Source organism: Nelusetta ayraudi, unplaced genomic scaffold, assembly GCF_046127955.1.
Source record: "Nelusetta ayraudi isolate G7.1 ecotype Tasmania unplaced genomic scaffold, CSIRO-AGI_Nayr_v1 ptg000031l, whole genome shotgun sequence".
Classification (NCBI taxonomy): Eukaryota; Metazoa; Chordata; class Actinopteri; order Tetraodontiformes; family Monacanthidae; genus Nelusetta; species Nelusetta ayraudi.
This window is the reverse complement of record NW_027466081.1, coordinates 2,780,602-2,793,047: the sequence shown is the minus strand read 5'-3', so window position 1 is coordinate 2,793,047 and position 12,446 is coordinate 2,780,602. Positions and strand designations below refer to the sequence as shown.

The 12,446-nt window shown below is 44.8% G+C and overlaps 1 protein-coding gene across 2 annotated transcripts in view; it reads left to right on the top strand.

Moving 5' to 3' along the window:
- The window catches only part of cntnap5a (contactin associated protein family member 5a), a 146,062-nt gene that overhangs the window by 33,347 nt on the left and 100,269 nt on the right, over nt 1-12,446 (top strand). For both annotated transcript variants that reach the window (XM_076030853.1, XM_076030854.1), the window contains exon 4: nt 9,287-9,434. In XM_076030853.1, coding sequence (XP_075886968.1) covers nt 9,287-9,434 — 148 coding nt within the window. The remainder of the gene's footprint in view (nt 1-9,286; nt 9,435-12,446) is intronic.

The following is a 12,446-nucleotide window of genomic DNA, read 5'->3' as shown; positions in this document are numbered from 1 at the left end:
TACCAGCAGTCTGTGCAGCAGATGCAGACATTATCAGCTCCGCCGCACGGCTCAGTGCAAAATCAATGAGCCTGCCTACGTCTTCCTCGTCCGATTTTAGGACTCGGCGTCCAGTCAGACATAAAGCCGCCGCTGCCCGCGAAAAGCAGAAACAAGCTGAACTTTTACGTCAATGGCTAAAGTTCATTGTTTCTTCCTTCTGTCCAACTCGCTGCTTTTTTTCCCCACCACTTGTTTCAGTTTTTTTTCCGCGGGTTTAATTAAAAATAAGAAAAAAATCACCTCTCTGCGTTTATTTCTGGAGTCTGCAGTCCGGCGCCTTCTGCTGTGTGTTTATTTGCCGGTGGAGACAGTTTGTCAGGCACCAGAACAAGTTTCCCCGGAGCTAATTGGTGTCGCGACAAGTTATATCTTGGTTATTTATTAGTGGGGATTCTGCGTCCTGTAACCACCGCTGATCTTTTCTTTTTTTTTTTTCTTTCTTCCTTCCTTTTTTTCTCTCTTAGCTGCGTCATTGCGGCTAATTTTGCCCGCTTTGCAACGCAGCAGCGCGACGAGTGCTGAGACGAGATAGGTTGAACTTGGACAGGACTCGGCGCGCCCCGCCCGCGCGTTTTCATGCAAGGCCGGCGCCACGTCGAGGCTCCTCGATCATTCTGTTTATGACCAAAATATCTGCAGGACTAATGGCCCGCCTGCAAATGGGCCAGAACGCCGCTGCAAGGCTGCTGACCAGTTACAGCACGATGACTCGCGTAACGCCCGTCATCTCTTATTTACAGTACATTGGCTTCGCATTAGGATTCCTTTTAAGGGCTCTTGTTCTCACCTACAGGAGGCCCTCGCACGGTCCGCCGGCACTGTCTCTGCCGCCTCGCTGCAGTGAAGCACCCTGCGAGCGAGGGAGCCGCGGGTTGGCCGCGCTAACAGGGTGGTTAAGCTACACAAACAGCTCCTGAGAGCAAGAAAACACACTGCGGTGCTGGAGGTCCCGCAAAGGGAGGTCACACATTAGTGTTGGGGAGTAACCAGTGATATGTATTGGCGTTATGCAGTTTAGTTACAAACTAAAGATTATTGTCATCAGTTGCATTCCTGGAAAAAAAATACATTTATTGAAGTGTAGTAAGAGTAATAGTGTAATTAAATGACGCTACTGCTGATTATTGCTAATTATTCATTATTACAATTTTAATGACACCTGACCATTTTTTTTAATTTTTTTTTTTACAAAGAAGGCAGAGCTTTATGTTTCGTAATTTCACTTTAGTGACTGCGCATGTTTTTCTCGTGCACTGGTTTTCCCTTCACAGACCAAATTTTGACCCTATTCTGATGCTTCTGATTGGTTCCCTTTTCAAGTTCAGAGTTGCAGCGCCCCCTACCACTCGACTGCCAACTGAATCGTCTCTATGTGTTTTGAGTACTGCTTTAAGCTTCTCATTGTCAGGTCTGAACAGTTGAGAACATTCATTCAAAATTTAGAAAAGTAATCAAAATGTAATCCAATGTAATCAGTTATATTACTTTTATAAAGTAATTGAAATAGTTGCACTACTGTTACATTTTCAAGAGGGTTGCTTGCAATTGTAACCAATCACAGTACATTTTGCTGACACTGCACATCCCATCGGCACTAAAGCTGCACAGGGACATTAAGAAGAATCTGACAAAGGACGATGGTTTGGGCCTGGTAGTTATGAAGGCACCAGAGGGTACTGGTACTAATACACTAACTGATTTTCCAGCGTTCACTCACAACAGGGCCAGTTGTTCCATCTCATGCTGAAGCACAAATGCTCACCACTCCCTTAACATTCAACAAACATGCCAGGACCCAGAAAGTTGAGGTACGGAGCGCTAACACTTAGCCAAGTGAACGGAACTGCAGTTGTTTACCCAATTGCACAGTGTGAGTGTGTCTCAGTCATTGGGCCCAAAACTGCTGGACCAACCCTTGGAGTCCAGTATCTCGAAGTGCTTTCCCTAAAATTGCTAAAATGTTTGCAACAGTATAATTCCCCTAAGATGCACAAACCAGATGATTCATGCAGAAGACGGGACGCCCACCTGCCGTTCACTGCAACCATTCCACAGACGTCTGTCACATATTCTCACGCGACCAACTGCGACTTCGGCAGGAAAACAAATATGGCGGGAGATCACTGTCGTCAGCTGCCCACGACAGCCAGGTCTGATTTTTTATTTTTTATTTTTTGTTTTTTTTTTTTCCTCCAAGCTCCAAGCATTTGGCCACCTTTGGGACGTTGCTGTGTCCAAAATTCTTTATCACTTCTAAATCAAATTATGTGTTAATTCCTGTCAAATTAATTCACTTCAGGCCATGACCTGGCACAACTCCAACAGCGATGATTTGCCAATGCACCAGTGCGACACACACTCCCACACACACACACACACACACCCACAATCCCACTGTCTCACACTCGCACTGACTCAGTGCTGACCTCCACATGATAAAGAAAAGTGCACATAGTAATAGAGTCTATTTTAGATGTATTTACTGTAAGTACATTGATGTGAGTGAGTTGAAATCATCAGTACATAGTAGCTGCAGCAAATGCAGAGCACTGCTATTTTCTTTCCCTCATAATATACAGTTACATAAGACTGTTATGGTTCCAGGGGCCATCACTGTACTGGGAAAAAACAGATAAAAATATTTAGTGCTGATGGGGAAGTTTAGCTTATAATACGTCTTTACAAACAGTGGCAATGCTGTTGACATTTAGGACTAATGCAAATGGTTTTGCGAGAACGTATTTTGAGCACTGGCGTGATCTGATTTGACTCTGTTGGCAGCTGGCTTGGTCTGGCACGATTGTTTTGGTCGGTTACGCCTCTTGGTTTTGCAACCTGGCAACCCCGGTCATCCCGTCTGGCGGCATTCAGCGAGGCAGGAAGAGAATGTGAATGGAAACCCGGGTGACATGGGTGCCGAAGGTTGCCACTGGTTTCCAGGCTGCTCCTTATTCTAAACTAAACTAAACGAGCCATAAGTGAAGCACTATGACTCATTTGCACGATTCAAAACTTTTCTCGTAATTACATGATACCGACCTTTTAATATCATGAGATAATGTGATAGATAGATAAACTTTTACAAAATAACGTGATAGTTTCATGAAAAAACTTGAAAATATCACGTATAAACGCAAAACTTTCACATCGTTACGTGATACAAATCCCTTTTCTTTCTAGTATGGCAGTTATACACCTCCGTACTTTTCCACTAGCACTTACTTGGCTCTACTCAGCTCAGTTTCCCATTAGGTGGTAGCACTTGGTACTATTGTGCAGGCCACTGATTGGACAGGCGAGTGACGACACGTGAAGCTCCATAGTGCCTAGCCTAGTGCCACACCATTTATTGCGTCTGACCCCTGTGGATGCTTTAAAAAAAACTTTAAAAAAAAACAGCTACTCCTTAACTCACCCCGACTGCCTTTGTGTCACGTTGGCGTTTATAATTTCATGACTTTTTCATTATCTTGTCTTGCTTTATTATTTCCCTTTTTACGAGCGTTCCTCTCGCAGTGTTTACCCTCCCGGAGCGCTCCGTGGCCTTGCTCCACGAGAGACACCACGCTGAATAAATCTCACCCACTTACTTGTTTCTTTTCTGCTCCGCGTCGGCCGGACCGCACTCCAGTTCAGAAAGCACAATGATTAACAGGGGACGTGGAAGCCCGTAAAACAACAGCGTGGCAGACAGATAAGCAGATCAATGCGCGGCGGTCGAGCTCACTGCGTCGTCGCTAGCAAAGCTCCCTGATGCTACAGCCGGGGCTGTGAGTCTTTTTGATAACGAGACGAGCCTGGCTCACAACAAAAGGATCCCATTTGACTCGGACAAGAAAACGAAACACGACCTGTTTCAGGTCTTCACTTGCATCCTGACTACGGCAGTGCAGCTCCATGTCAATGAATAATTGATTGATCAATTAGAGGAGTCCATACATTTCAAACAGCTAATATTACAGCCCTATTAGCCCTCTATTTGCAGCCTCCCGCTAAAAAAAAAAACCTGGGTTTTAACTTCCCAGTTTTAGATGTTGGAAAAGAGACAAAAAAGAGATGCAGTTTCAGTGGGTGGAGTCCAATCCAGTCCAATTTGTCCAGCCCACGATCCCACACTAAGGGTGTATGTCGGAGCCATGTTAACAAGGACCTCAACAAGGTGCGGCCGCCGACGCAGCGTCTGGTCACAACGAAGCTGGGAGAGGTACATATTAGCTAACCATGACACAGAAACAGTCAACTTAAGATCAAAACTTGAAGAATTGTGTGTCTTGTCACACACTTTCTGAAAAGTGGAGCAGGCAGAAGGCGTAAATGATGGGCTTTTCCCATTTCTGATGAGTTGACTGAAGGATGGAGACGGATCATTGGTGGAAGCAGAGGCGGTTCTGGCCCTTTCGGTGCCCTAGGTCAGATTCATGAGGGCGCTATTTATAATTCCAGTGATTGCTTGGGCTGTTTTCGCCTCTCAGACCTGGCAACCCTGCTCATCGTGCATGGCAGAAAACGATAAAGCGGGAAGAGAATATGAACGGTAACGAGGGTGTTAAAGGTCGTCGTTGGTTTCTCACGCCGCTCTTTCACATTGGCTCTTCAGAGAGTTGCATCAGAGGCAGCCTGATGTGGGATCATAACTACCAAATGACCAATATTTAGTTATTGACCAAAGCAAGGGTCAAACTTGATCCAAACGCGTAAGAAAAACACACCAGATCGTTCCTCTGGCCTCCCCAACTGTTGTCATTGGCTACTTATTCTCAGAATTGGGCTTCATAGCATTTAGTGGTCGGTAGTATGTGTTAACTGAAAATTATCATTATTTTAGGGCTAGCACTCCCTCCAGCAGGTGGTGCACAAGGTGACTGCATCTATGGCCTATGCCACGAGCCAGCTCAGGCTGGTCGGTATTGCCAGAGAATATGACACAACAGCAGACAGTGTTCACATTGACGTCACAAGACTTTTGTTAATTCTGGTCAGGTGACCTCTCGTCGAGCGTCTGGCCATTGGGGGATTCCGGTTTTCCTACTCATGCCAAGGTCACGATATCCCTCCCCAATCCCCCTTCCCGCTACTCCGTCCTCTTTGCACTCCCTCAGGCTGTTTAACTGGCCAATGACCTTTTTTGTGCATACTGTATCGTCTTCATAGCCGGCAGCGGGATTTATCCCCCAGTGAACTGATTAAAATAAACGTATGTGCCTGCGCCTGTATCCAGCGGAAAAGGAAATCAGACTCCGGGGAGCTCATCACTGGAGAGGAAGAGTAAAGAGTCTTAATGAATGGGAAGTGGGGGGGTGGGTTGGCTTGGGTTGGGTGGGTTTGTAGCGACAGAAACATAAATAGAAATAATGAAGTCATTGTGGGGTTTAGGTCTGTTTATGTGGATAAGGGGTGACGTGGACTCCTCCGGACCTTTGACGAAATCATGCTCACCTTCAGGCATTTGTTGGGATCTTGACTGCGTCTCCCAGGGGGATCACGGGGCATGTTCTGTTTGTTAGGGATTTTTATTTTTTTTTGTGTGGTTTTGTTTTTCCGAAGTACGTGGAAAAAAAAACAGAAGGGGGGAAAAACAGACGTCACGTCGGTGCGCAGCAGCCCCAGCGGTGCGACTGGTCCGGGGCTACCCGCCTGCTGCTGAATGCTAATGAGTTGCGCTGACGTGTTGTTAGCTAATGGATAGTTTAGAATGATGGTGCCGCGGCAGCCCCGGAGTTTCATTTGGTTCATTAGGTTTTCCAACGTGTTCAGCTGGGAGTCCGGCAGAAAGTCGGGAGGGTTAATGGCCGTGACCGAAGTGAGAGGCAGACTTCCGCGAGTTGTTTTCACAAAAACACACCAGAGGGGCAACAGCTAGCGCACCTCCGCAGCGGGGAAACGTTTTGACGACGCAGCCATGCGGCAAATGCCTGCCTGTTTTTCCCATCGACGTTGGCAATTTGCAGCGAGGCAACATTTTCAAGTGTCCAGCGAGTCGGATCTCACCTGCATCTACTATTAGGAGAACATGTTTCGGACGATGTTTGCGTTAATGTGTTTTTTTCTTAATCACTTGATGTTACGTCTGTTCTTGTCGCAGCTATGACTCCAGGTGGAAACAAAAGCCTCAATATGCTCAGACCTAGAAATTATACTGTGAAACTGTATCACAGTTTGACCCAAATATTTCATCATTTTAGACAGAACAAGGCACACAAAGAAGAAGGGGAAAAAAAAAATAGCAGAGAGGTTTGTGAAATGTGAAATTCACCCGACTGGCTGGGGTTTGTAGTTTGAAGTGAAGTAGCGTGTATCGACTGACATTCTGACCCGACATCCTTCAGAAGCAGATCTGCTAATAAAAGGATTATTTTTTTCAAGCACTTCTTGATTACCTTTTATATTTTTCCTCCTTCTGACCAACAACCTTTGCCTACTTGATTAAAAAAAAAAAACTCTCATTATTACTTATTATATTTATTATTAATAATAATAATAATGATAATGGGTTGGCACCAGCGGTACCAACATGAGATCTTGGAGCTCACGGTTCAGATGGTGGAGTAAAAACTAAGACGCTGAGACCTCGTAAGACAAAAATCGTTTAACGAGCACAACGAGGCACAGCTGCTGGAGAAGCAGGAGTTTCACACCTGCTTTTAACGACCCTGGCAGGAGGCATCAGCTGACCTGATTGACCTTCCCACGGTCTCTAACCAGTCTGCGCATTCTGACCCGTGACATCAACAAAAGGCATTTTTCCACACAAAACTTGCCGCTCACTGGATATTTTCTCATCTGGGGGATCATCGTCTGCACGTAAACACCGGAATTGGTTGTGTTGCGATCTATGATACGCGCACACACCAGCATTGGCCCTGTGGCTGCACCCTGCAGGCGACTAATACGTTGACTGTCATCTATAGAACGGTCTCATGCGTATGCAGCTCATTCTCATTCACACCTGTTGGCCATCTCAGCTATCAAGCACGCTTCAGTTCACTATTTGCGCAAAGTGGTACAACAAACAAACAACGATGAATCAATATGAATGCCACATTTTCCTATTACGCTGAAGCCTAAATTGCTCCCGATGGGGCTGGCAGCATGGCAGCAACCACCCATTGGTATGTATGAGTGTGTGTGTGAATGGGTGAATGAGGGCTTTGGGGCACTGTGAAGGAGCTGGAAAATCCTATCAAAGTGCAATCCAGTGGCCATTTACCATATGGACACTTTTCTTTCACTGTCACTCACCTTTGATGCTCGGTTGTGTTCTTTGGCAACTCTAGGACAATGACAAGGAGCACAACTGAGCAGAACAGTCAAATTCCAAAGATGCAGGACAACATTTGGCCAATCATCCCTCTCAGTGCAGAGTCCCCACCATCGGAAATTGAATCCCAAACTGAACTAAGGAGGTTTGCTGTGAAAGTCAAGCATTGGCTCAAGCAGCAGCAGAAATATGAAACATTAATTTCCTAAGTCATTGTCAACATAACAGCATCTAAATTTAAATCATGTTTATATTTTTGCAAACAACAACTGCAATGATATGTTTTTTTTAATTGAAAATTTTTAAATTAGTTTCTTCAGTAAATCACAAACAAAGTAAGTGTTTTAAAAGCCTGACCAGGGACAAAGACTGCAAATTAGCTCAAGCTAGATGTCTTATATACATCACATTTTCCCTTTTCTGTGGCAATGTTGGATGTATCGTCGTCCATTTTAAATAAACATAAAAACTTTTTAGCTGCACTTGCTACATTCAGTGGCATCAGGACCCTGCTGAAGCTACAGCTGCCACTAGGTGCCTGCGTGAAATATTTCCTTCCATGGCTCCTATTGCTGGTGGTTGCGTTCATTAACAAAACCATTATAATAATTGACAAACGTAACAGTGACACTAAAAAAAAAAAAAAAAAAATGTACGGGGTGCCAATTGTCCACGTTCGATATAATTCTGTGTCCCGCAGTTGCGGCAGTGTGAGCGTCCCAGTTGATGAAAATCTGAATTAATCAAACGTTTTTTTTTCCAGCACTAATCTCTGCTTTGAACTTCGGCGGCGAGTGGCTCCGCCGTGTCCACGGTGTCTGGGATGCGCCGCGCGTGTGATTAGTTATTAGCGTTAACGAGCAAATGAGCGGTGCCTCTCTCTCTGGCAGATGCACGCTGGAGACTGTCAGACGCCTCCTCCTCCGCCGGTGCAAAGCCGGAGAGTAACAAGGTCACGAGCGGAGCCTTCGACGCTTTCGACGTTTTCCTTGAACTTCCCGGTTCAAATGTTGTTTAAATAACGGAGGCTTTGTCGGCGCTGGGAACCGCAACCCGAACGGTCCTCATTCCAGCGGAGGCATCGGCCTCTGACCGGGCCGGTAACAAAGTAAATAAATATAGATAAATAAATAAACTGGGCGGCTGAGAGCTCCGTCGTCCACGATCCATATATATATATATTTTTTTTTTAGTTCTCCATTCTTCCGGGTGCAACTTATCGATTGGATGTGTCAAAACAGGGGCTGGAATCAGTTCTGAAGAAGTTGGCAATCAGTCACCGGAGACGCCGGGCTGTTTGTCTCCGCGTCCGTCTCCATCTCCCCGCGTTTATGTCCCGCGGCTTTGTCTTTGTGCGCGGCGGGGCGGGGGAGGGGTTGACAGTGCGGGGGGGGGGGACGAGGAGGAAGAATAATGACACCTCCGCCGGTGCACTCTGAAGGCTTTCCAGCCGTCGAAAACACAGAGAAGCAGGAGCCCGGCGCCCCACCTTCCTCCCCCTCCTCCTCCTCCTCCTCTTCTTCTTCTGCCCCCAGGCTGCCTCACTGGTGATTTTTTTTTTTTTTTTTTTTTTTTTTCCCACCACATGGTCTCGTTGGAACGGATATTCTCATATTTCTACAGCGCACAAAGATTCTTATCACTTTAGATCAAATAGTAATGTGCAAAGATAGGAGGGGAGGAAAAAAGACGTTGCCCTTGGCTTTGCTTTGTCAGCACACTGTTGGTATCTGCGATATTCAAGGAGTTTTTATTCTGCTTATATTTCAAATGTGCAGCTAAGGAAACAGTGTGTGTGTCTGTGTGTGTGTGTGTGGGTTCTCATTTCTCTTGTGCAAAATTAATACAACTCAAGACGCCACGCGAGACCGTTTTCTTCCCTCTGTGGTTTTTTCTTTATGTTTCCCTTTTTTTTTTCTCTTTTTTTTTTTTTTTTTTTTCAACCAAAGCACCGTGTTTATCCCCCCCTCCCTTGTGCTCCTGCAGAGATTCGTCGGGAACATCAATTCGGAGGCCGTGGTCCAGAACAGGCTGTCCCACCCGGTGAGAACGCGCTTCCTGCACTTCGTCCCCCTCGACTGGAACCCCAGCGGTTGGATGGGCCTGCGGCTGGAGGTGTACGGCTGCTCCTACAGTGAGTTGAACGACCTCCCCCCAGGGGACGGATTGGTCCGAGTTAATTGTAGGATGGTTTCCCCGCTGCCCCCCCGCCTGACGCCGCTCTTTCGCACTTGACGGTGGCGACGGCTGGAGTGTGAAACATACACGCGCGACGCCATGAAGATTAGTTAGAGACAGATCGGACCAGCTGCGAGTTGTCAGAGCAGGTTGAGGTCACATGATTAACAGCGGCACCGTGGCTACACCAAGAGGGACTGTATGTTTTTTTTAACAGTGGAATTCAAACCATGGAGCATTTATTTATTTATGTATTTATTCATTTCAGTTAATTCCTTTAGTTATAACAGTACAATGACAATTAAGTCATAATTAACTCAAATATTTCCAACTCCTGACGGAAAGGGAGCAGAAAGAAGAATATTCGGATATTACCTGCCGTGCTAAAAAAAAAAAATAACATCCATAACAACACAATAAATATCAAAATATTCCTAATAATAACAATAATGATAACAATAATAATGAAATAAAATAGCTTTCCTCCAAAGCTCTCTTTCAGACAAACATGTTTCTTCAACATACTGGCTTTTATTGTTCTTTTAAATGTAAATATTGATTTGGATTCTTTGGTTTCCTCTTTGGTTTCTCCACCTGGAACCTTTTCATTTGTTTCCCCCTTCGCGGTGAAAACAGATCGCGATGTCCATTTCATCCCGAGTAAGGGGCAAAACTCCCCCCGGAGCCGAAGATGCGAATACAAGTGAAGACCCGACCGACCTTCCGTTTTGAAGCCGTTTGAACACCGCAATTTCCGCCTCAGCGGCGACATTTGCGGTGACACTCAAATACTCCAAATGCACCCGACGCGGGCCCGAAGTGGCCTCAGCTGTTTTCATTACTGCCACTGATACGAGGGAATCTGGCAACCGAACCCGCGCGCCCCGGCCAATTAATACCAAATTCATTATCCAGTTTGCTCGGCTGTCTTTTTGCACCGCGCGGCCATTATCTCCCCCGTCTCGGCCAAACGCACCAACTTCCCCCACATTATAAATACTTCATTATCTGAGGATGACAGGCTTAAACACGGAAAGTATGAAAACACCTTTGTGCGCCGAGTCATTTTCTCCAACGGGAAAAATAGGTGGCGCACGTGAAGGGGTTGGCAAGTGGAATCATCTGAAGGTACGGAAGGGGAGTGGCTAGCATGAAAGAGGACGGGGCGGACAGGAACTTAGCCCTGACCGTGTGTGCTTTTTCTGAAGCTAAATGCACAATTTTATGCTAAGTAAAAACCCTCTGGGGCAGGAAGTGCTGAGGGTAAACCTTTCCTTTTCAAAGAGACTTTTATTAACTGATCGCACACGACACAAAACAGTGTCTGCCAAGATATTAAGTTCTCTGTTATATTTTTCAAAAATGAATATAAACACATAAATAGGTGATGGTGAGGTTATGCAGCCGAAGAGGCAAGAAAAGCAGAGCTACTCTGTGTGGTAACCATTTCAAACAGGATTTGTTTTCATCACACACGTTAACATATATGTTAGTGCCAGCAATGAAGTTAATCACAGTCACAGGAAATTTGGTAAATTGTTGTGGTGTTATTTCTGAAGAAACAAATACATTGAAAAGGTGATTAGTTCAAACAGATTATTTATTTAGATAAACGTCCGAGCCTCAGGGAGTATTTGAGAAAACAAAATGATGACGCACGTTTGACACAAACTTCATTTTTGAAAGGATTGGAAAATAGCAATCCTTCAAAAGGTGACAAAAATATCGTAGGTGGGAATACAAGATTCTCACCACCTGAGGGCGCAGCTGAGCACAGCGCGTAATCTGAAATAAAAAGAGGCTTCGCGCTCGCCACTGAACTTCTGAAGGACGAGCAGTACATGCTAACATGCTAAAATTACGCTAACTATAACAAAAAGAGAGGGCCGCCTTCTGTTGCCAGAACTCAAACTACCTACAAACTACTCATAATTCAGCAAACCACCTACTGCCGCTTCACCGACAGGCATCTATCCAGTATTTTTTTTCCCTGGTTCAATCAACCTCAATATACCTTACCATGTTAACGTTGACAGCAGTAGTAGATTTACTTTAGTTTTAGTTGAGAGGCAGCAGGCTCAAATTGTGGCAGTACATTTTGTTGTTGTCGTTTTGCTTTTTTGTTTTTGTATTTTTTTATTTTTTATTTTGCAATTCCTGTGGCAAACCTGCCACAACAGGAGGCAGGGAGTCTCGTTGGAAATGAATGGGAAATGATGGCCGCCCACACAGCACTTCATTTTCACACAGACCCACTGAATCTCCAACAAAGCAGAAAAGTTGACAGTGTCCATTTTGGGCAGCCGCAGTTTGGAAATAAGGGGCGCTGGCTACCCCTTCCTAAGAAAAAATAAATAAATAAATAAAAAAAAAATCTGCGTTTGGGGAAGACTATGGTCACATTTCTGAAGCCGACACTTAAGAAGAAATTTCGACGCAGCCTACAACCTTCGAAGTCATATCATTGCGAAAATCTAGAGAGCAATTCTGTTTTGATTTAAAGTCGAAGTTTCACGAATGAAGTTGAAATCATGGAAAAGCTCTCTGCAGGAGCTTCGTGTCTTGCTGTGGTTTTCACCAGAAGCCTCAGCGACCAACACAATCGTCTAGAATAGAACGGAAACAGAGCCTTTCATCTTTAATCACAACATTTTGACTTTAAAGTCAAAATTTTGACTATTCAGAACATCGAAACTTAAAATTTAATTCATCAAAATTTCAACTTTAAATCTTGAAATTTTAAATGTTCTAATCCTCTTAGGTTCTATATATATGTATATATATATATATATATATATATATATATATACATATATATATGTTTTCTTAATAGTCGAGATAAAGTGGCTCAAAGGTGGCAACATTTGGAGAAGGTGCAACAAATGCCATGTTTCCTAAGTTACCAGTCGGCGATGATGCCCGCTGCGACCCACCCTGGATCCGTGGGCTTACAGAAAGGAACAAACGT